Source organism: Magallana gigas, chromosome 7 (genome assembly GCF_963853765.1).
Source record: "Magallana gigas chromosome 7, xbMagGiga1.1, whole genome shotgun sequence".
Lineage (NCBI taxonomy): Eukaryota > Metazoa > Mollusca > Bivalvia > Ostreida > Ostreidae > Magallana > Magallana gigas.
Window position 1 is genome coordinate 1943085 of NC_088859.1, and position 25627 is coordinate 1968711.

General features: G+C 34.5%; 1 protein-coding gene across 4 annotated transcripts in view; it reads left to right on the forward strand.

The window, feature by feature from the left end:
* Positions 1-25627, forward strand: part of LOC109618139 (sacsin) — a 51675-nt gene that overhangs the window by 3884 nt on the left and 22164 nt on the right. For 2 of the 4 annotated variants that reach the window (XM_034455687.2, XM_034455688.2), the window contains exons 2-6: positions 12274-12362; positions 12994-13149; positions 17539-17625; positions 18452-18543; positions 23514-23627. In XM_034455687.2, the coding sequence (XP_034311578.2) occupies positions 12308-12362; positions 12994-13149; positions 17539-17625; positions 18452-18543; positions 23514-23627 (504 nt within the window). In that variant the 5' untranslated portion in view covers positions 12274-12307. Of the gene's footprint in view, positions 1-412; positions 508-12273; positions 12363-12993; positions 13150-17538; positions 17626-18451; positions 18544-23513; positions 23628-25627 lie in introns of those variants that run through there. The other 2 variants (XM_066065245.1, XM_034455689.2) reach the window with 2 other exon arrangements.

A 25627-nucleotide genomic window follows, 5' to 3' on the forward strand; every position in this document is an offset into this window, starting at 1 on the left:
GACAATAATGTCGAAAATGTTACTGAATCAACTTAATCTTACAATGTACAAACAAATACTGAGTCACAAAATTACAAAGTGGTTATTTCCTTCCTTTTTAACTATGTCTGATGATGACAAATTTTGCTCTATGTTAAACTTTGTTTTTAAACATTAAAACGAACATTGATTAATATAGCATACAAGAAAGATTAAAAATAGGGTTTTTATTGTTTTATGTGAGGCAATTACTTATTTAATCGTATGCATTTTGTAAATGTGTATTAAACGGTAAAACCATTCTTTACATCTCAGATCTTTAAATTATAAGAAAAATACCTTTAATCTAAAGTCTACGATCAGAACAATATTTTCCGTTTTTTCCGACTCTAAGTTTTCTACTTTTTGAACCACCTATAGTGAGTGATCTCATAAGTTAAACCCGGAATATAGAACTTGAGAAAATGTTTTGACAGCGGGTTAGTGTTATAAGATCTCTCCATTCCTCCTGGGTCTAGAAACCTCCAGGTAACAATTCTAAACTACCATATTTTTAAGGATGGCCTAGTAGGAATGCCATATACTAAATACCATGGTGACAATTTTTCTAGTGTATAACTTTGATCAAAAGTTTGGATTTGAAGTGAATGAAAAATATGTCAGTGGTTATTATAGCATTGAATCATAATTTTTTGAAAGATACAGTCTCATAACTGCAGTGATGTACGTGTGCGTACAAATTTTCATAACACACATTAGCGTGTTATGAAAATTTGTATGCACACATTGCTGCAGTTATGAGACTGTATCTTTAAAAAAAGAAGATTAAATGCTTATATATTTACATTTTTTAAAACTTCTTGCCTTGTCAGCAAATGTGATTTATACCTTATAATTCCCATCTTATCCTAAGGGTAAGTTCACATTAATGAAAGAGCCACAGTAACCGCCACAAGCGTGAACTTTGATTTCTGCTTGTGACATTGCAGTTTACAGCGTTCAGCATTTGTGAAGTCATAATAAAACTCGTCATTTTAACCTTTGAGTACTCTGTGTGCATTACAGTGTTAAACTGCTGTAGCTTTGAACACGCTTTACAAGCCAAAAATATGTAGAATGTAAATATGATACTGTAAAAATGGTTATTTACGCTGCTGATTAAGTGTGTGTTTTCTAATTGGTCAAGTATGAAATACTCAAGGGGTATTTAATTGACCCAAAGTGCAAAGTAAACTTAAAACATCTTGTGTTTCATGAAAAAAATTAAATACATGTATTTAGTTGATTAACCAATTTAAGGCTAAGCATCAAGCAATTGTTGAAAGGAAAAGTATAAATTTTGAAATTAACGTTCCCTACTCCATGCACCTCATGATTAAGACGACCTCGGCGAGGCCAACATTCCGATCGGCCAAACAAGGCTGCTTCTTTACAGTCTGAAACAGACCTTTCCGCGAGGCCAAGCGGCGTCAGGGAATAACGCTAACCACTGTAACCAGGACCCGCAAACGAACGTGGACCCTGAGCCAAACATTCAAAATATTGGGGACGACGACGTATTCATAAGGAACGTTCTGGGCCAATTGAACGGGGCACAAACCCAACAGCAACCCTCCCAGACAGGACCAAGTGGCAATATGAACGGTATGTACTCATGGCAGGACCCCCAAATTTACTTAAAGTCTTTAAATACAAGCTCTAGCAAAGATCATTATGACATTGCAGATTTTGTAAATTCTTGCTCCTTGCACACGGAAAGGGTGATTTCTGATAACGACGATGGGCAATTAATTTTTAAATCAGGCCCTTCTAAACCCAAATTAGAATCCCTTTCAGTTTCACAATGGTCTGTGGCTAATCTAGCCATCCTGCAAAAGTTGCTCCAGGAAAATTGTTTGGGTCAAGACCAAATTTTAGACTACCTGTCCTATACTACACGCATTTATCAGTTATTCTCCACCCATGACATAAAATCAGTATACTTCTATGATAGGGAATACAGGAAGTTGCAACATGGGCACAGGTTCAGATGGGGCACTGATGTACCCCACATTCAGACTGTTTTCTTAAAACCAAAGCCCATGACCATGCAAACTGCATCTAACTGGTCTCATCAAACTAACAAAGGGGGGGTACGTCAACCTTTAAATTCTCTCCCACCACGGGCATCTCATACACCCCAAGGTCTAGAAATTTGCAAACGCTTCAACTCTAGGAGGGGATGTATAGTGAGGTTATGCAAATTCTCCCATGTGTGCTCTATTCCTGGCTGTGCAGGGAAACACCCCACATTTGAACATTCTGCTACAAAAAACGGCCAGTAAAACCTGCTGGCCTCATTCTTCCTGCCTGGGAGGAAGAACTGCAACATGACCAAGATAAGGAATTCATCTTGAATGGTATTCAAAATGGCTTTCATATTATAGACCCTAGTCTTTCACCCAAGCGTGTAGAAATTGACAACCACCCCTCATCATCAAAAAATGCTAATCTTTTTGATAAAGCAACTAATCAAATTCTAGCAGAAATATCAGAAGGCAATTATGTCCTTGCACCTTCCCCACCTATTATAGTAAGCCCTATAGGTATCATTCCAAAGTCTGACGGAGGCATTCGCATCATTCATGACTGCAGCCGACCTAAAGGTTTGGCTGTTAACGATTATGTCTCAAATACTTTCAAGTTTAAGTACCAGTCATTGGACGATGCTAAAAAATTAGTCAATCCTAACTGTTACATGGCTAAAGTTGATCTTAAATCAGCTTATCGATCTGTCCCCATTAGCAAGCAAAGCCAAAGAGTCACAGGTTTAAAGTGGTTTATTAACAACCAGGTAACTTATCTCTATGACACTAAATTGCCCTTTGGCTCTAAGGAAGCCCCAGGCATCTTTCATCGTCTCTCCCAGGCAGTTCGAAGGATGATGGCCCGCAGGGGTTTCACCATTGTAGCATATCTTGATGATTTTTTCATCTGTGAAGATTCTAAATCCAAGTGTGCTGAGGCTTTGGCTACACTTTTACAGTTACTTAGGAAACTGGGTTTTTATATCAACTGGAAAAAAGTTGAAGACCCTACACAGCAAATAGTGTTTTTAGGCATAGAAATCTGTAGTACTAAGATGCAATTGAGCTTGCCTCAGGGCAAACTTGATGAGCTCAGATCTGAGCTTGAGGCATTCATGCAACGTAAGCGCGCTTCTAAACAGCAGCTTCAATCCCTTGCAGGGAAGTTAAACTGGGCAGCCTCAGTGGTCTATGGCGGAAGAGTATTCCTGCGCCATATTATTAATGCATTTTGCAAGTTACAGCACAAAACGCACAAGATACGCTTGTCGCATGAAACCCACCAAGACATTGCTTGGTGGCACAGGTTCTTAGAAACCTTCAATGGCAAATCCCTTCTACTGCATAAAAACCCCATCACCCCAGTATACACCGATGCCTGTACATCAGGGGCGGGGGGCCTTTGGGAAGGGGATTGGTTCCACTGCTGTTGGGATACAGATCTTCCCTCAGCATCCCAGTGCCACATTAATGAGAAAGAAATTCTCGCAGTTGTGATAGCGGCCCATCGCTGGGCACCCTATTGGGCTAATCATACAGTCTCCTTCTTTGCTGACAACTCCGCGACAGTTGCTAGCATAAACAAGTGCTCGTCACGAAACAGTACCCTTCTGAAATGCCTCAGAAGTCTTTTCTGGTTGTCTGCCATCTATAACTTTAGATTTGTAGCACACCATGTGCCAGGTATAGAGAACAAAGAGGCTGATTTTCTATCAAGACTCGATGACAAGGCAAATTTTGCACGCCTCTTACAACATTACCATTTTAGAGGTACACCCTCGGATAGACTACAGTCACATTTTTCTTACAAAACCCTTTCGTCTTTACTCCGCAGGCACCAATCCTCCCTGCACAGCTGTATTAGACACCAGGGTGAATTTGCTCCGCAGTAGTGTTCTGGCTGATTCCACAAAGAAAACTTACTCTTCGTATCTCCAGCCTTACCTGCACTTCTGTAATTCAAAGGGAATTCCACTTGTGCCTATCACCCCTGTAAATTTAGCTCGTTTTATTGCCTTATTATCTTATAAGCTTTCTTTCAACTCTATTAGGAACTACTTGTCAGTAGTTCGCCTCCTGCATTTGGAGGCTGGGTTTGCAAACCCATTAGATTCATATTATATCAGTAGCTTACTTAAGGGCACAAAGCGTGTCCTGGGAGCTCAGACAGTTAGGAAGTTGCCCATTACCCCTAACATCCTCTACAGGATATTTAACATCTTAAATTTTAGCAACCCCAAGCATTTGTGTTTTTGGGCAGCTTGTTTGGTTGGCTTCTTCTCCTTTTTCAGGAAGTCTAACCTCTTAGCACCATCCTGGGAACAATTTGACCCCAGTAAGCATATGTCTAGGAATAATGTACGTTTTTCAAAAACAGGGGCAGTTATAGTAGTTACATGGTCTAAAACCATTCAATATATGCAAAGGTCTCTCTTAGTTCCTTTGCCGCATATTCCTAAGTCCCCATTCTGCCCTAGTTGCATACTCCGTTTGGTTTTCATGCTAAATCCCACCAATCTCCCTAGTTGTCCAGCCTTTATGTACATACTAGATTCAAAAAATCACATTTTGAGCTACGCAACATTCCTACAAATGCTTAAATCATGTTTGTCTCAAATTGGTTTAGACCCATCCAAGTATTCGGGACACAGCTTTCGAAGGGGGGGAGCCTCCTTTGCCCTTGAATGTGGCCTCCCACCAGACCTTATAAAATCTCAGGGCGATTGGAAGTCAGATGCTTATCAGTCGTATCTAGATCCTTCCCTCTCTTTCCGTGTGCAAGTAGCAGAGCGATTAGGGTCAGAAATGTTACGTCGTTTCCCCACCCCCACATAATCTTGCCATGGGTCCATACCTGTCTCCATTTAATTTATATTGTTTTGTTATATGTATTATTTGTATCATGTGCTGTTCCATGTTTATGTGTGTACCAAAAACATTTTAATGTGAGGGTTGCTGAGGAGATCCAGACACTACCGCTATACCATTACTTCCGTCCAGACAGAACATCCTAATTCTACCGAGTCTGCTCCGACTTGTCCCACTAGCCAGCCAAGCTAAAGACTTCAACTACCCTGGCAATGGAGGAACAATATGTGTTGTTGCTAACATTGGTGTCGATATGTGCTCCGTGAACCAACCAGAACAGGGATTTACCCTGACAGTGACTAAACATTCGACCCATTCAGCGTGCGTCTATTCCCATGATGCTGGTGTTTTGTATGCAGTTAGCCGTGTGTTCTTATTCCGCCTCCCTAGCTTTCCTTTATGTGGTACCACACCGTAAGGTATAATCATTCGTCTCCGTGCCATCAGTTTGGGACTATCAGTCCCTGGAGTTACAGTTTTCAGTGTGCATGTATTGTTAATAATGTGTTGTGTACATATGTTTCTACCCCTACTACCAGTTTGGGCATTGGAGATTTACCATGATTGTAATGCTTGTCTTCATTACCATATCTAATAAATCATGGTATTTGCCCAAACTGGTCTTTTATTGTTTTTACTGCTATAGTATCCAGATAGATAAGAAATTAATGTGTGATTAAACTTTGTTTAATATTTATTAATTTCTGTGAATGATAGGACCAGCGCCATCTTGGATTTATTGTGGCCCCTCATCTCCTATTTGGGTTTTGTTTTGTGGCCCCGTATCTGGCATAAGTTATTTAATAATTCTTAGTATTTGACCAATCAAATTAGCCCATTGTTTGGACCTTCGACCAGCAATAGGGATATCCCCCTAGGCCCCTATTGCTAACGCCACCTAGCGGGGGTATCCCTCAGCCAATCAAAATTTGCTAATTTATAATTTTAAATAATAACAAGTTCAATTATCCAATCATTTCTCTTATTATAAAACAACAACTTTTATCAGCCAATCAAATTTATCAGGGCCCCCTTTTACCTTCTTGTATCCTTGTTGAGCGTCACTTTCAAAAATTTACGCTAAAGGCAAAGCCACGCCAATTTAATCCACTGCTTCCAAGGATTTTAATTAAGTTTGCCATTGTTATTGTGATTTGTGACGATTATAATTTTTTTTTTTTTTTTTGTGTACTTTTGTTTGTCTAATGTCATTGTAGTTAGAAATGAGATTTACCATGATTGTAATGCTTGTCTTCATTACCATATCTAATAAATCATGGTATTTGCCCAAACTGGTCTTTTATTGTTTTTACTGCTATAGTATCCAGATAGATAAGAAATTAATTAGTTGATTAACCAATTTAAGGCTAAGCATCAAGCAATTGTTGAAAGGAAAAGTATAAATTTTGAAATTAACGTTCCCTACTCCATGCACCTCATGATTTGGATGAAAACACCAAACACCACAAATTAAATCCAGGCAATATTCTGTGGGAATTCTACTGAAACTATTGAGCAGATTTTTATTAGTTGTTCTAATTCATTATACCTATAGCTCTGTGGAATCAGTTTAGTATACTCAATGACATGCACATCTATAATACCACATTTGGTACTTCAGAAGGAAATTGGTTTCAATATATCAAATGTTGTTTTTGGAGATTGTCCTCTTCTAGACACAAACATGGTGCGTCTTATGATACTGATGCACCTGACAAGCTTGAATGCTGAATCTGAGCCATAGGTTTTGGATGCTGGAGGAGGTTAAGGTTTTTAGAGCTGGTTAAAGTTTTTTGAGCAGGTGCCCTCTAATGATTATATCTTAGCTACTCCTGGGCCTAACTTCATCAAACTTGCATGGATGGTTCGTCTTATGATACTGATGCACATGACAAGCTTGAATGCTGAATCTGAGCCATAGGTTTTGGATGCTGGAGGAGGTAAAGGTTTTAAGAGCTGGTTAAATACAGTTTTTGAAACAGGTGCCCTCTGATGATGATATCTTTGTTGTTACCCCCTTGTCCTTACTTCACCAGACTTCCATGGATGGTGCGTCTTATGATACTGATGCACCTGACAGGCTTGAATGCTGAGTCTGAGCCATAGGTTTCGGATGCTGCAGGAAGTTAAGTTTTTTGGAACAGGTCACATGTTTAATAGATGATTGTACTCTTTCATACTTGCATAGTTAATTTAAGTGTAATATGAATGAATCGCAGGGGTAGCTTCAGATGCAGAGCTTGATCTCCATTATCAAGGATGCTAAAAAATAAATCTTAGTTATTACAGGCCCTAACTTCACCAAACTTGAATGTGGTGTGTATTATGATACAGATGCACCTGACATGCATGGATGCTGAATCTGAGCCATAGGTTGCGGATGCTGCAGGAAGTTAAGGTTTTAATTGCTATTGCCCACTGATGATGATATCTTAGTTATTACTGGTCCAAACTTCACCAAACTTGCATGGATGATGCGTCTTATGATACCACCTGACGGGCTTGAAAACTGAATCTGAGCCATAGGTTTCGGATGCTGGATGAGGTTTAGTTTTTTGGAACAGGTCACATGTTTTATAGATGTGATGCTTGCATAGTTGATTTAACTTTATTATAAATTAAACGCAGAGGTTGCTTCAGATGCAGAGCCTGATCTCCGTTATCAAGGATGCTAAAGAAATCTCCTACCTCACTCAAACCTGCACTATAGATGGATGTTTTATGTTTTATTATAAAAAGTTATACGATACGATATGATATTGTATTAATTTTTTTGATATTATATTATACAATTATTTAATGCTTGAGCAGTCTATAGACCAGAATATTTTCCCGAGGTGCAGGGAACAGCTCAGTATGATCTATTGCCCGAGGCCGAGGGCAATAGATCATACTGAGCTGTTCCCTGCACCTCGGGAAAAAATTCTGGTCTATTGACTGTTCAAGCATTAAATAATTGTTTTATTACCTAATTCCTTTTTAAGTTTTCCGGGTTTACAATTGGCATATTGCAGATGGTTTTCTTGCCATTATGCAATATACTAAGATTTTTTTTTATCTTTTACATGCAACAAACTTGTTGCATGCATTACAACATCTCAATTTAATATTAGTTTACACAAAGAAGGAGGAGTCTTCAACCCATTAGATTTTAAATAGTCTTTTACCTTATATGAGGCTTTAAAACTGTTGAATATTTGATACTCCATTTTAGCCCAGCATTTTTTTATTTTTAGGTTTACAAACAACAAAATGATAAAGTTCCGTAGGAGGAGGAAATAAAAAAAAAATAAAAATCTCTTTTGACCTACAGTATTTTTATTTTTAGGTTTACGAACCAAAAAAATTGTAAAGTTCTGTAGGAGAAAAAAAAAACTTTTATGACATCATCTTTATTCTAATAATATAATGAATGACTTCATGATACTAGTGGTGTGGTAACTGCATCAAGTGTAGCATGTTAAAAGTATATATGTCATCTGTGTAACATATCACTGAAATAGTATAATAGAATATTAGACATACAGCTTTGATATTACATGTACATGTACATATAGCAATGTCAGGGGTGTACAATTACAAAATTTGGCCACAAAGTTACCAGCCCAAGATTCAAAGCTACTAGTCAGACTATTGTCGGACATGTCAACATTTCATTTTATAAAAAAAAAAACTAAATTTTTTGTACATAAAGTCATAATGTTTTCTCCTGTATGACACTAGTATATAATTATTAATATACAAAATATTTATTACTTTCATGTTTTCTGCAGTATACTAGTTAAAAGATATTAAACTTCACTGATCTCTGTTTATATGTGAGAAAACTCAAACATAACATTGTGAATGTGAACAGACTCTATAAAATCACTGCAGCTGTATGTGTGCATGTATTTTATCCGGTTGAATTTCCATGTACAAAGTACAACTATGCAATGAATTATGTAATGGTAAATCTTAATTGAAAATAACGGAAAATGCACAAACAGTAATATGCAAAATATGATTTTTTTTTAATTCACTAGGCAGGTCACTTTAAAATGTGTTCATGAGAATAGTTACTGCAGAAATTAATAATATCTCTAATACATCTCTCTCTCTCTCTCTCTCTCTCTCTCTCTCTTTCTCTCTCTCTCTCTCTAAAATAAATTTTTTAAAAAGCCAATGAATAAACACAAAAAGAAAGGGAATCATTTTACAGTGATGTACTTGAAAACAGCTGCACAGGTAACTATCGAAGCCATGTTCAGTGAGGTGTGACTATCTCTTCTAGCCACTGGTCAACACTGTCGGTAAAACTTCAAAGTATGAAACTTACAGCAGAGTGTTTGTAGAAGCTTCTCTGAAGGATGTAGCACGAGAAAAAGATGCGTAAGGAATTTTTAGGCTATCATGACACAAAAAGAGCAGATTTTATGCCTCTGTGATAACAATGACGATACACTTTTCCTACTAAGAAAAATTTGCTGTCGGGGAGAAAAAAAAATCTTTTTTTGTAAATTTATTTTTTTTCTAAAAATTCAGAAAACCGAGCGGTGGGTTTGTAAACCTAAAAATAAAAAAATGCTGGCCTTAATAACATTGAATTTGGTTTCACTAAGTACTAAGAAAAAGCGTTTAAGTAAAGGAATATACATTCCCTGAGAAAGGATGTAACATTATAACATACATGTACACGTTGCCGGTCCAATAGATCACAGTCTATTGACCAGCGGTCCAATAGATCGCAGTCTATTGACCGGCGGTCTAATAGATTCAGTTCAAAATAGACGCAAATATTTAATTTGTAATAAAACAGCAAAATCCCCTTGATTAGGTAATAATATATGATATTGCATCATGATATTGTTATACAGTGTATAGTTTTATATAAATAGTGCCTGTTTGGGAGGGTAACAGTTGAAATTGACACCCCGAGAAAACCATTGTCAACCGACGCGAAGCGGAGGTTGACAATGGTTTTCGAGGGGTGTCAATTTCAACTGTTATCCTCCCAAACAGGCACTATTTATTTTGTTATACTGAATGTCTTTTTTAAAAATTTTAAGAAAATTTTACTGCTTTTATATAGGAATAACGTGAATTCTACAGCGAACCGTACGCGCATAACTCTCGCGCATGTAACATTTTTTAATATTACCCGTTGCCAAGTGCGTTGCTAACGCTGAGGGTAATAGTAAATATTATTAACTGCGTCTTAACCAATCAGATTTCAGTATTTAACATGAAAGTATAACAATATATAAATAGTGCCTGTTTGGGAGGGTAACAGTTGAAATTGACACCCCGAGAAAATTATTGTCAACCGACGCGAAGCGGAGGTTGACAATGGTTTTCGAGGGGTGTCAATTTCAACTGTTATCCTCCCAAACAGGCACTATTTATTTTGTTATACTGATTGTCTTTTTTAAAAAATTTAAGAAAATTTTACTGCTTTTATATAGGAAAAACGTGAATTCTACAGCGAACCGTACGCGCATAATTTTCGCGCATGTAACATTTTTTAATGTTACCCGTTGCCAAGTGCGTTGCTAACGCTGAGGGTAATAGTAAATATTATTAACTGCGTCTTAACCAATCAGATTTCAGTATTTAACATGAAAGTATAACAATGTATATTATGATACAAAAACAATAATATTATATTGTTTTTTAAATCTATTATTTTATCACATGATACTATTACACAAGATATTGCAAAATATAATATTGTATCAATATTGTATATTCTATAATTATATTGTATCATACAATATTGTATAATATGATATTGATTTCTGTAATATAGAATTATATCACATGAAATTGTATTATATGATATTGTAATATTATATTATACATTATACGATATTGTTTGATATGATATTAATTAATATGATATATTATCATATCACATGAAATTTTATTATATGATATCGTAATATATATTATTGTATCATATGATACAATATGTATAATGTAATAATGTATTTTATAATATTTTACTTTATCACATAATATTGTATCATTTGTGTATTGTATTATATGATACATATCATATTATGTATCAAATATGTTTCAGTATCATACAGTACAATATCATACTATATTATACAATATTATATCATGTTTCAATGTTATGATGTGTTATGTAATATGATATTGTAATATAATACTATATTGTATTATATTTTATGATATTGTATCATGTGATCAAATACAATTAGGTATAACACAATACAATGTCATATCATACGTTACAATATCATATCTCATCATTGTTTATTACAGTATTTTATTGTATTATATGATATATATTATGAATATGACATGATGCAATATTTAATTTTATATCATTTGTATTAATTAACATATGAACATATGATTATCATAAAAAAAATTTATCAGATGATATATGATATTTTGTCAAAACAGAATCCATGAATATCCAAGATCATAAAGTATGATTTTCATATAAAATGATAAAGGTGGTCTTATGAAGGTGATGTCTCATAAGGGTGATGCTCCGTCTCGGTGAGCTTAGTAATCTATGATTACCTATGTTTAAAGAGTGAATTTGTATATTTCTTTTTCTGCAAGCTGGTTGAATCAACTATATTCCTCAAACTATTCTTATGTATATTTCTGCTGAGATTGTGCGAATTTATGTGCCTATGAATGTCTAAGTGAAAATTTATAAATTGCAAATAACATCAACCCCCCCCCCCCCCCCCCCAAAAAAAAAAAAAAGAAACCCCCAAAAACCCAGGCATGTTTGTTTCAAAAATCTTTATGTACACTTGTGTCACTGTGCATACTTGTTATATTGTTGCCCAGGTACAAACTAAAAACGTGGTGATCGACAGCATGGATGTTTAATATGGTAGCCACAGCCAAGCATGTTGACGAATTCATGTAAATTTTTAGAATTCTTCGCTGGAAATAATTACCTCAAAGGAGATTAAGATCAGGCACTGGGTGAAAGTTTAGGAGTAGATATTTTCTGGGACACAGCCAAAGTTTCCTCCATTTATACATCATATGAAAGAATCTGACATGTAAATTAAAGCCCATTTTTTCTGTTAAAATGGCTGAATCATATTCGGGTGAATATTGAGGCCCATGGGCCTCTTGTTTCATTTTTATCCCATTAAAGGCATCAATCTTTTTGTGTACCTCGATCAATAATTTAAATACTCAAACCAAAACATCCAGAAGAGATTGTGCTGGTTGTTGCACTTAATATTGATTATAATTAATACAGATTTTCTGTAAAAAAGAATTTCTACTAGATCAATATATTCATTCTGTTATTTCATTAAAGGCCTGGAGATATTGACAGTTTTAACTTTGTTCTTTAACAAACACGTTTATGTTACAGTTACTGATATAGCTGTTGCTGAAGACACACAAATATGTCTGATCCAAAGCACACCGAACCATTGAAATCTTCAGCATCCAAAGGAAAAGGTAAAAACTTTTCATATTTTATACATGTATGAGGAATTTGGATGTTAAAAAAAAGATATTTTAATTGACTTGTTTTTAATAGTATGATTTCGTTATAATGTTGTGATGCTTGTAGAACTTCTGTTGTTTTCTTTTTAAACATTAATCATATTAGCATCATATAGCAAGTGTGATTCTGTAGATTTATAATTATCGTAATTTGTGGTGGTAGAATTTTTTTTAGACAAAATTAAAATGAAAATTCAGATAACCCCTGTCTTTTTGGGGGCGTTTTCCTTATTTCTGAACATTTAACAGCATATCCTTCAATTTAAATTATGAAGATTTATAATTGATTGAACTTTTAATTCAATAAATAAGTTAAACACAACAAAATCATGCATTTCTTACTGAGGTCAGAAGCTTACAAACATATATCACATATTAATTATATTAGCCAATTAAATTTTATGTTTGACTATAATTCATTAAAATAATATTGCTCTTAATTCGATCTTCATAAGAGAAGAGATGAAAAGTGTGAAAGATGTTGACAGTAAGAATTGAATATCTAGGCATGAAGATAGAGGATAAGAAATGAATTGACATGAATTCAATGCCGTTTGATAACAATGTGGATATTTTCATTTAGTTAAAGTAAAAATGAAAAAACACCAAAAGAATTCAGGGTCATCAGATACTCTGCCCAAACGACGGAAACTAGATACCGACGATGGGAGGCCAGCTGGGTCATCAACTGCTGAAGTAGAAACTGAAGCTCAACCTTCCTATCAGTCAGAAAATACAGGTAGCAATGAGCAATCTAGGGACTAAAATTTGGATAATATAATGTCCTGAAAAGCTGCTAGCCTCCTAAAATGAACATCATAATATACTTTCACTTTTATTAGCCATTGTTGGAAACCCATGCATGAGTCTTGCGTATGCTTATTTAGCTCTTCTTATTATCATAGATATTTATTTTAAATTCACCAATGAGAAACAGAACTCTTTTGTTTTTCATTGAATGAAAATGACTCTCATGTTATATGAAAACTTATTTTTCTTCACAGAAGTGTGAAGGATCCAATCGGAGTAGAACATGAATTATTTATTGATGTAAATGAGAAAATTTTGATGAGTTGGCCCATGGTCATGCAGTCTCCCCAATTCTGCAAATGCTTGCCAATTCAGCAGCTGTCAACAATATCTAAGGCATTAGTAAGCATATGCAAGACTGACCATTTCATGTATATTAGCCGGAATGGTAAATAATCAACTACAGATGGCCGATTAATTATTCCAAATAGTCATACATTCTATATAGAATTGGCTGATATGAGCTAATTAGATATGAAAAATATTGAGGTTTGGTGTAATGTATCAATTAAGACTTCCTTTTGTGAACCACATAATATCTCTGAGAATAATCATTTATTTATCAAAATATTCAAAATATGTTGAAATGTATATAGACACGTGCATTTGCTTTTACTTCCCGGGCTTTTTCTCAGTTGTGTAATATATCTTGTAAATAAGAAATATTAAAAGAAGATTATTTCAGTATTTTACCTTGGCCATAGAAGCTTAATTCAGCCCACTTTTGATGAAAAATTGATATATTCGAGAGTATGATCTCCTGATAATCACTGCATTGGACAATGTAATATAATTAGCTCACCGAGACGAAGTCGGGGGGAGCTTATGCTATACACTCGGCGTCGGCGTCCGGACTTGGTAAAAGTTTTTGTTGCAGGTCCTGTATCTAAGCTATTACTTGTCCTATCTTCACCAAACTTGCATGGATGATGCATCTGGACCTACTTGTGGACTTGAAAGACTTGGATGCTGAATCTGGGTCCTAAATTTCAGATGCTGAAGGAGGTTAAGGTTTTTGGAGCAGGTTAAAGTTTTTGTTGCAGGTGCCCTCTGATGATAATATCTTTTTACGACTGGTCCTTACTTCACCAAACTTGTATGGTTGGTGCGTCTTATGATACTGATGCACCTGACAGGCTTGAATGCTGAATCTGAGCCATAGGTTTCGGATGCTGGAGGAGGTTAAGTTTATTGGAGCAGGTTAAAGTTTTTGTTGCAGGTGCCCTCTGATGATAATATCTTTTTACGACTGGTCCTTACTTCACCAAACTTGTATGGTTGGTGCGTCTTATGATACTGATGCACCTGACAGGCTTGAATGCTGAATCTGAGCCATAGGTTTCGGATGCTGGAGGAGGTTAAGTTTATTGGAGCTTGTTAAAGATTTTTGAGCAGGTGCCCTCTTATTATTATATCTTAGCTACTCCTGGTCCAAACTTCATCAAACTTGTGTGGATGGTGCGTCTTATTATACTGATGCACCTGAACGGCTTGAATGCTGAATCTGAGCCATAGGTTTCGGATGCTGGAGGAGGTTAAGGTTTTAAGAGCTGGTTGAAGTTTTTGAAACAGGTGCCCTCTGATGATGATATCTTAGGTATTACTTGTCCTAACTTCACCAGATGGTGCGTTTTATGATATTGATGCACCTGACAGGCTTGAATGCTGAGTCTAAGCCATAGGTTTCGGATGCTGGATAAGGTTAAGTTTTTTTTAACAGGTCACATGTTACATAGATAATAGTACTATTTCAAACTTGCATAGTTGATTAAACTTTAATATGAATGAATCACAGAAGAAGCTTCAGATGCAGAGCTTGATCACCATTATCAAGGATGCTAAAAAATATATCTTAGTTATTACAGATCCTAACTTCACTTAACTTGAATGAATGGTGTGTCTTATGATACAGATGCACATAATAGGCATGGATGCTGAATCTGAGCCATAGGTTGCGGATGCTGGAGGTGGTTAAGGTTTTAATTGATGGTGCCTCTGATGATGATATCTTAGTTATTACTTGTCCTTACTTCACCAGACTTCCATGGATGGTGTGTCTTATGATACTGATGCACCTGACAGGCTTGAATGCTGAGCCATAGGTTACGAATGCTGGATGAGGTTGAGTTTTTTGGAACAGGTCACATGTTTTATAGATGATAGCTTGCAAAGTTGATTTAACTATATTATAAATGAAACGCAGAGGTTGCTTCATATGCAGAGCCTGATCTCCATTATCAAGGATGCTAAAGAAATCTCCTACCTCACTTAAACCTGCTTGATAGAAATATGTGGTTGTTGTTTAATGATATAACATGATTCCTATGATAAAGTATTGTATGATATGAAGCACTATTGTTTAATATGATACAATATAATATCATAAGTTATATTGTAAAAAGTTATATGAGATGATATGATATTGTATCAATTTTTATGATATTTTATATGATATTGTATCAAGATATTGTTCTGTATAGTATTGTATATAATGATACGATATTATATAATATTATATTGTATCATATGATATTATATAAATAGTGCCTGTTTGGGAGGGTAACAGTTGAAATTGACACCCCGAGAAAACCATTGTCAACCGACGCGAAGCGGAGGTTGACAATAGTTTTCGAGGGGTGTCAATTTCAACTGTTATTATCCTCCCAAACAGGCACTATTTATTTTGTTATACTGAATGTCTTTTTAAAAAATTTTAAGAAAATTTTACTGCTTTTATATGGGAATAACGTGAATTCTACAGCGAACCGTACGCGCATAATTTTCGCGCATGTAACATTTTTTAATGTTACCCGTTGCCAAGTGCGTTGCTAACACTGAGGGTAATAGTAAATATTATTAACTGCGTCTTAACCAATCAGATTTCAGTATTTAACATGAAAGTATAACAAAATAAAATATGATATTTGTTTCTGTAATATACAATTATATCACATGAAATTGTATTATATGACATTGTAATATTATGTACTTTCGTATCATACGATATTGTATAATATGATATACAAATATAGCCCTTTCATGAGGTCGATCCATAGATATATCGACTTCACAGAAAAGCATATCGACCGAGCACGAAGTGCGAGGTCTATATGCTTTTCTGTGAAGTCGATATATCTATGGATTGACTGAGCGAAAGGGCTACATTCGTTATATTATTTTTGAAGTCTCTTTATACATATTTCTATCCTTTGTTCTAGCATCCATGTAAAATTTAGCTAGCAAGTCGTTTTTACGAAGTCTCTGCTCTCGCCTTTGACTCGAGATATTCCCGAAATAGCTTAACGGCTGTTGCAGTTACCCTGTTTTAGTGTTCCTTGCACCAACATTTTCCATTATAACTTTCATTTCCGCATCATTAATTGTCGCAAAATGACCCTTCACTTTAACGTTTGCAACTTCGATCTTTGTTGTTTGTTTACGCGGAGATAATTTTGATTGGTTGGGGTGAATCACGCCAGCCAATCAAATTCATTTTAACATAAGAGCAAAATTACCCTTATCTATATTTAGAAAGTACAGGTCAATCCGAGTTTTTAAAGCTTATTTTTAGAAAGTACAGGTCAATTCGCATTTTTATACTTCGACACATGACATCAAAATAACCAATGATAGAATTTGTTATAATGCATGAAAATAATATTGGTTTATATGATATATTATTGTATCTTATGATACAATATGTATAATATAATGTATTATATGATATTTTATTTTATCACATGATATTGTATCATTTGATATGATACAATGTTGTATCAAATTATATTGTATCATATGATACAATATCATATTATGTATCAAATATTATACAATATCATACAATACAATATCATACTATATTATACAATATAATATAATATGTTTCAATGTTATGATGTATTATGTAATATGATATTGTATCATATAATACAATATTGTATTATATATAATGTTGTTGTATTATGTGATCAAGACAACAAGGTTTAACACAATACAATGTCATTCATATTTACAATATCATCTTTGTTTATTACAGTATTTTATTGTATTATATGATATATATTGTAAGTATGATAGGATGCAATATTTAATTTCATATTATTATATTGACTAACATATGAAGATATGATTATCATATAATTTTTTAACAGATGATATATGATTTTGTGTCAAAACAGAATCCATACATATCCAAGATCATAAAGTATGATTTTCATATAATATGATAAAGGTGGTCTCATAAAGGTGATGTCTCATAAAGGTGATGCCTCGTCTCGGTGAGCTTTGTAATCTGTGATTACCTATGTTTTCATTTTAGGGAAAACAAATAAGCGCAATCTTGAGAAGGGAAATGTTGAGTCTGTGAATAAAGTTCCCAGGTTAGACGACGATTCTGAGAATTCTGGTAAGAATGTATAGACAATCTTTCTGATTTAACATAGACAATTTGTATCTAAACTTGATAAATGAACATACCTCTACTTATTTTTCACTTTATAAGAATAACTCGATATATTTAGCTGATTCCTTGAAAAGCGCCATAAACAGACTCATTATCTGCAAAACAGACTGGTTCCTTGCAAAGAGGTGCGTCAGTTCGATGAACTGATATTGACCTATTCAGAACACTCCATGATTTCTGTTAACTATTGAACAGTTTCAAATTTCGATCAATTCCAAATAAAATCATAATTATTCATCACCATATAGTTTAATTCTAGAAATTGTGTTGTCCTTTTAATTGGCTAGACTTATTCATCTTAATCATATAAAAGAACTTGCCTACATCACAATACCATGCCCATGCAATTTAAATTTTTTTTATTTTAATGTTATAACTTGAGTCAGCAAGATTCACCTCGGGAAATAGTCTTGCACTTGCAAACTAAAATCTTGCTGTCTCCCTCAATGGTATAGTTACTTTAATTGTATACTATATTGTACATACTTTAGACCAATTTGTGCAGTGATTGCAAAACCATACTAAAATATTTGAAGGGAAGGGGACCAAGTTCACATCTTGAAGTGGTTGAAGATGAGCATGCCCAATTGAGATTTCAATTTCTACTTAATGAGAAAACTTAATTTTTATAAACATTAAAATGCTTTGTTTTAAAATTGTGGTTCATGCAGGTATGAAAGTAGCTAGCATTGCAGAAAAAAAAATATTGCCTGTGTATGTCAACTGTTGGAAAAATCCACCTAAAACTGAGCTCCAATGATTGTTTTAGATAATGACTATCAAGGCCTGGATGAACCTCCCATTCGACAGAAGCTAATAAACATTCTAAGGCAATATCCAGATGGACCTCAGATTATCAGGGTAATGCCATTTTAAGTTCAACAGGTTCTCAATATACGTTTTATTCAAAGCATGTTCTGGTTTTTCAATCTCCCCCAAAATATATATACTTTCTCCTTGTTTCTTGTTGGCTCCCATACCAAATCATTCTCACAATTTGCTCATGAGCAGCTCACGTGAGGACTAACAAGATTTCCTCACGTGAGTTGCTCATGTGAGTCTTATGTGCAATTTAACATGCAAATTAGGTAAAATGCTCACGTGAGAAAAATTCTGCACACGAGCATTTTTTGCTTACGTGAGGAATAGATCTGCTCACCAAGAGTTTTGCTCACATGAGGCTCATGAGGCTTATGAGACTCATGAGGCTCATGTGCAACAGTTGCTCACTTCAAAGACAATGGACAAAAATTGAAATTAAAATCATCAATATATATTTACATCAGTCATTTTAAAAATACAATTTCATACATTGTTTAACATTACATTTACATAAATCTTTAGAAAGATTACCAATAATAAATGCTGGCATGTTGAAACTTGTATTGCAGTTTGATCACACAAAGCAGTGTAACACACAGACGGACTTGGAAAAAAAATCACAGTTCACAGTAGGCAAAGTTCAATTTAACCATACAAAGTAGTTCATAAGTGCTGCATGAACACTTGCTGCATTACAATCGATCGAGGCATTCGTCTCCAACATTCCAAATGTCCTTTCTTTGACAGTCTCGTGTCTCACATGCTCTCTGATTTCACACATAAACTGTAAACCACACAAACAGCTGACTACCAGAACATCACAATAATATCCAAATGGACACAACCAGACTTCAGCATGTATAACTTCTCCATTACTTAAATTACGTCTTCAATTTTTTTGTTGCATCATTCATAAAATCAGCGAGCTTTTCATGGTTTTCTTCAGGTCTGTGCAACTCAGGGCAGGCCTATTGGAAAGATAAATAAATTTGATATCAGTGAAATTGTTAAAAGTTTTCATATTTCAAGCAGTTTTTAAGAAAATCATTATATAATACTGCAACTATTAATATTATCAGATTCTACACAAGAAAAACATAAACTCTTTTCTTCGTGTCATAAAATCGTTAATCAGTGTTAATAATAATAAAAAATGTAGTTAGAATTATTTGTTCAAAAATTATTGTCAGATAAAATGTCAAAGAAAAAATAACTTGTGTGTTTTACATTCGAGACACCGGTATTTGCCCGATGGTCAGTTGGAAATTGTTCAACCCCGTTTTAAAGGTAGATGCTAAGATCACAGTATTTCGTTTCATATTCATTCTAATTACAAACACGTTTAACTGCCATTCAAGTGATTCAAAGAATATATTTGAACAAGTTAATGCTCAACTTACTTGAAGTGCTCATACAGAAGATGCAGGGGGTGTCGACACTCGATTCATTCATTCAGATTCTTCCTCTGTTCAGCCGTGGATTTTTCACACTAAAACACTCCATAGAAGAATACCCCATTGACAAGGTAGTTTTTAACTTTATCAACCGGTAGTACCGTACAGAATCAGATAATTCCCTTTTTAATTCATTTCACCGTCATCTGTGATGGTAGACAACTTGGCGGAATCGAATATGAAAATTGGCGGCTGGCATTTAAGCGACCAATGAGCGCGCGCTTAGCTTAGACTGGTTCCCCCGCCACTGCGTTATTTACTTCGTTTTGGGCGGGAGCGAGAACCAGACTAGCGGGTAACTTTACATTAAAACAAAAGTAAAAGTAGAAACAAACAGCTTACGAAAATTCACAATATCAAGCGGTTTTGTCAAATTCTCATATCTAAATAGTAAGTTGAGTGATAATTGAATTTAGGAAAAAAAGAATATAACGTTACCAAAAAAAAACCAAAAAACCTGACAGTTTGGTGTTCACGAGAAAAATGGGGTGGGGGAGGGGGTGTCAAAATGTACCTGTTAACAAAATTTTGCAATTGCTTACGTGAGGAAAAACTTAAAGGAAGAAAAAAAAATTTTCATTTTGATTTAACTTTGATACTGCATATACTGACTAAGTCCAATTTCCTAACCTCTTGCTCACGTGAGAAAGTTGAACTTAGAAAAAAAATCTACCGTCAATGTATCTGTATAGCCTGTTGCTTACGTGAGCAATTCGAATAGAATTTTGCTCATGAGCAATCAGGTGAGCAAATTTTTGCACATGTGCAATTTGGTTAGTATTTTCCTCCCTAACAGAGACTAACAATCTGCACATGAGCAAAATGAATTCCTACCTAATTTGCATACATTTCTTACTAGATTCTCATGTGCTTCTCATGAGCTGCTCATGAGCATTTGTTAGAATGTTTGGTACGGGCTGTATAACAGATGTAGGGATTGCCGAAGAATCGTTGTTATAATCAGTCTGTGTATTCAACATGTTTTACTAACTTGGTATAGATTTGGTTTATCACATTCTGAAAATACCTGTGAACATTCATTTAAACAATGAAGTTCCTTAATTGGTGATTCATGCGGGATATGAATTAGGGTGGAGACGTATATTTGCTGACAAAATACATAATTTGCATTGACGCGGCTGACGCTACCTTCATAGTCCACATGAATCATCAAAGATCATAGCATTTTATTGTTATGTCCCCCTTTGAAGAAGGAAGGCATATTGTTTGCTGCTGTCCATCTGTCGGTCAGTCTACCAATAGTTTCCGTTCATTTTTTTGCAGAGGTTGCACATATTAAAATGAAATTTAGTATTCAAATTTATCATAATTTCTAAATCAAGTTTGATTTTGGGAATGATCAAGCAATTTTCAACAGAGAGTTATGCCCCTCAAACATAAAAAAATTCTAATTATTTGCAGTTTTGCTTATTTTCGCCGCAGAGGTTGCATTTACTGAAATGAAATTTGGTGTACAGATATATCATAATACTGTAGACGTATTTTTGTCCATGTGGTATTAATTTACGCTATGAATGCGGGCACAAATTTTCCGTGGAATATTTTCCCAGTGTAAGTGCATTTTGGAATGAAATTTTGAAATTGCATTACATGAATAAGGATAATCGGAAGTTACTACATTATATAACACTTGCATATACGTGTACCTAATGTATATCGTTTTTATCTATCAAACAAATTTGAATTGAGAATTCTCATAATAAATAATTTAATCTCCTAAAGATTTGAATTTTCTGTAAATTTACTTGCATGAAATTTAAACTTCTCCCAGCTTGAGATAACAGCACGTGTCAGATGACAAATAGCCCCAAGCGGGTCTGTCTTTCAATGACCCAATTAACTACATGCTAAGACCCGTGTTTTTACTGCAATTTTTAGATCCCTTTGTGCTCTGACTTTTTTAAATTGATAAAATTGATCAACTCATAATTTAAACGACATGTGAACCCATAAATTGACAATTCACAAGACGATTGTAGCTAGCGTCGTAACATCTTGACGGCTTACTAATGACTACCGACCAGTGCACAACCGATAATTACTTTTCACTGTAAACAGTTCTTACAATTTAAGTCCAAAGTTGGACAAATTCTAGGTAATGGAAATCGCTCAGAACTAAATTTAATAATAATTATTCAAATGATTTTTAAGGCGTCGAGCTAATGCTCGGCAGCCTTCTAGCGATCGTCTGGATTGGCAATAGTCCAAAAATTCATGCACTGCACCGCCTTTTAAATGCGCACAAAAAAATAAGTTCCTTAAAGTATTAAACGTATTACAAGAATTTTATTCCATTTATTCAACTACATTGTGTACAAAAAATCCAACCTTGCCTTCCTGGTTATTGATAACTCTTTGCATAAGTATAAATTTGCCTATTCAAGAATGGCGGATGAATACAAAAGGTGTTAACATTACTAAATATTATTTTAGTTTATCGATTACATTTTAACTGGAGACCGGTGTGCCCGATAGAAATAAAATTTGATATGTAAATTTATTTGTTATCGGGCACAGCCTCCAAAATGAATGTAAGCGATAAACGTATCTAGTGATTTTGTTGCAATAAATAAACACGATAATGCAGTCGGTTTGATCGAGCAAAAAATAGCACGTGTTGTGGATTTGTTCGTAAAGAACCATACCATAGGTAATCTTGTTTCAAACGGGAATTGGAATAAATAAAAGTATGTTTTATTATTATAATTAGAGACACACTGTAATCAATGTATTCACCTTGAAAATTGTTCAAAGACTGTTTAAAGCAGAAAGAAAATATAATTTTTTTTTAACTTTGAAATTTCTTTGATTTTTGTAACTATGATGAGTTATTGTATTATAAACGCATCACAACCTATTATATATGGAAATATAGTGATTTTTGTTTATAAAGAACGCAAAATTTAATTCATTTACTTTTTTTATTCTAATATGTATTATTTGATATACGACTATTAGTACAAAAATTCTAATTATTGATATCATTTTATCAATCTATATAAAAGAAAATGTCAGCTTGACGCCTTTGTGGCCGTTCCGGCCTTTGATTTTTTCATTCAAAGAATCCGCATAAATTTTTACCCGCAGATTAAATTGATATTGTGATTCCGCGGAATTATGACCCCGTGGAAAAAAATACGTCTACAGTATAATTATGTCTATCTTATCTAGGTCAAGTTTAAATCTGGGTATGATCAAGCAATTTTTGACATCTTTCTTGTAATGAATTATTGAATTAATGATAAATTGTAAAAGTAGGTTAATTATTGTTGATATACATCATTACGTGGGATAAAAGAAATAGCCAAGTGCTCATACATGGGAATTTGAATCTGACATATCATGATTATTTCTAGCTGCAGGTCTGTAGCTCCCAGTCTGAAAAAAATCGGATGGACGACCTGGGAGCTACAGTGTTTCCCATAGTATTTTTTTTTTCAAAAGTTAAGATTTTGCACACACAAAAAAATTGTGATATATATTCTGCTAATAATTTCTTTTGTGTCCTAAAATGCTCTTAATATATTTCTGCAGGAATTGGTACAAAATGCAGAAGACGCTGATGCAAGTGAATTTAAGGTCATGTTGTATACAGAAGACAATGTGGGTGAACGTGGATATAACCTGAAGTACCAAAAAATGTTTATGGTAAATGTTTCAAATTTAAACTTTGAAATATAAGATATTCTTTGAAATCTGCTGTAGTTTGATAAGCCGTAATGTATCGATTATGTATAATACACACTCGTGTATAATACGCACCCCCAAAGTTGACCAAAAATTGACAAAAAACAGCAGGTCCTATGTATAATACGCATCCAACAATGGCAAAATCATCAGCTGCCATTTCCCTGAAACTATCGATGTTTTAAGATAATTTTATAATCCATGTGCAGTATCTTTAATTTTGCGATCGGAACATACCACAGGCGATAAAAAACGACGGCTGCCATTTTTCCAAAATACTATTGATGTTTAATGATACTTTTATAACCCAAACGTAATTACTGTAATTTCGTGATTGGAACATGGCCAAAGTTAGAGTCAAAGTTCTTACAGTTTTACTTAAAAAGGATGGCATGATTTACATGTTGGTATCCAATATCATTTGACACTTTGTAAAGAGTTTGTTATAAAACAGCAAAGAAGTTGAAGATCATCAAATGTAGATAAATTAGCTTAGTGCTTAAAAAGAAATAATGTTTGTAGATATAAACCAAAGCAACATAAAAAAAAAATGATTTAATTGATTAATTATAATGAAACTCTTTGATTGCTGTAAACATTGTGAAGAAACATATGTATGTCGTATATCGTCATTATTAAGTCGTACAAATGATCAATGCATTTTTAGCAGTGTCTGTGTAAAGCAATAACGTTTAACTGCATATTAAAGTGGACACAAAGTAATCAAGTTTAATAAAATCAGAATAATTGCTTATTTACATGCACTTAAAAACACCCTATGAAGTCCGACACAAGACAGGAGCATACTTTTTACACCGAAAATTGTTAAACATTGACCACGAGCCAAGTCAACAGGTGGCTGCTTTTGTAATGGCGAATACACTGGCGATATTTAAACTTATTTGATACAAGAAATCATGTTGAGAGAGGAAAAATATTTCAATACATGGAAATAAAACTAAGAATAAGGTATTTCTGATACAGTAAATTGAGTATACACTCATACAACTTGCATATCGGCAGTCACTACTCCCCTCAGGGCCTCAGTCACTTTGTTCACCCACGGAGTGCCTTTCGCCAAAGGGTGTGCAGTGACCTTGAATAATGTTTGTAGGTTAAGGATTAAGGTCACATGACTACACAAAAAATGTGGGGTTTTTTTTCAGAGCATATACTAGTTTACTCTCCAATTAGCTGTATTTGGCTCATACATTTAAAGTCATATCAGACCACACACAAATTCTTTTTTCAGAGCACATATACTTTCCACTTAATCCCTCTTTGGTTCACACTTGATGATAGCAGATTTCTTTATAATCTACCTTAAGATAATGAATTACTTCCATTTGCTTATTATTGCTCAGATTAAATAAAATTAAAAGTTCAATGCCAACTGGAAATTTTTAAGTTATTGGTCAAGGTCAAAGCAAAATTCTCTGAAATTCTTTTTAGCTCACCTGAACCGATGGTTCAAGTGAGCTTTTCTGATCACCCATTGTCTGTCCGTCCGTCTGTAAACTTTTCACATTTTCGACTTCTTCTCAAAAACCGCCGGGCCAAATTTAACCAAATTTGGTACAAAGCATCCTGATGGAAAGGGGATTATAAATTGTTAAAATAAAGGGCACAGCCCTTTTTTAAAAGGGAGATAATTGTGAAACAGTGAGTATAGGGTGCGTGTCTTTAAAAATCTTCTTCTCAAGAACCACTGCACCAGAAATGCCAATTTTTACACAAAAGCTTGTATATATAGGGAAGATTCTAAATTGTAAAATCGTGACCCTCGGACCAAAAGTGGGGCCCCAGGAGGGGTTCAAAGTTTAACATAGAAATACATAGGAAAAATGTTTTCATGACTTTTGTTCCATTTATTCAACTAAATTGTGCACCAAAAAAAACCACACTGTGTATCCCTGATTATTGACAACTCATTGATTAAGTATATAATGTGGTTTAATCAA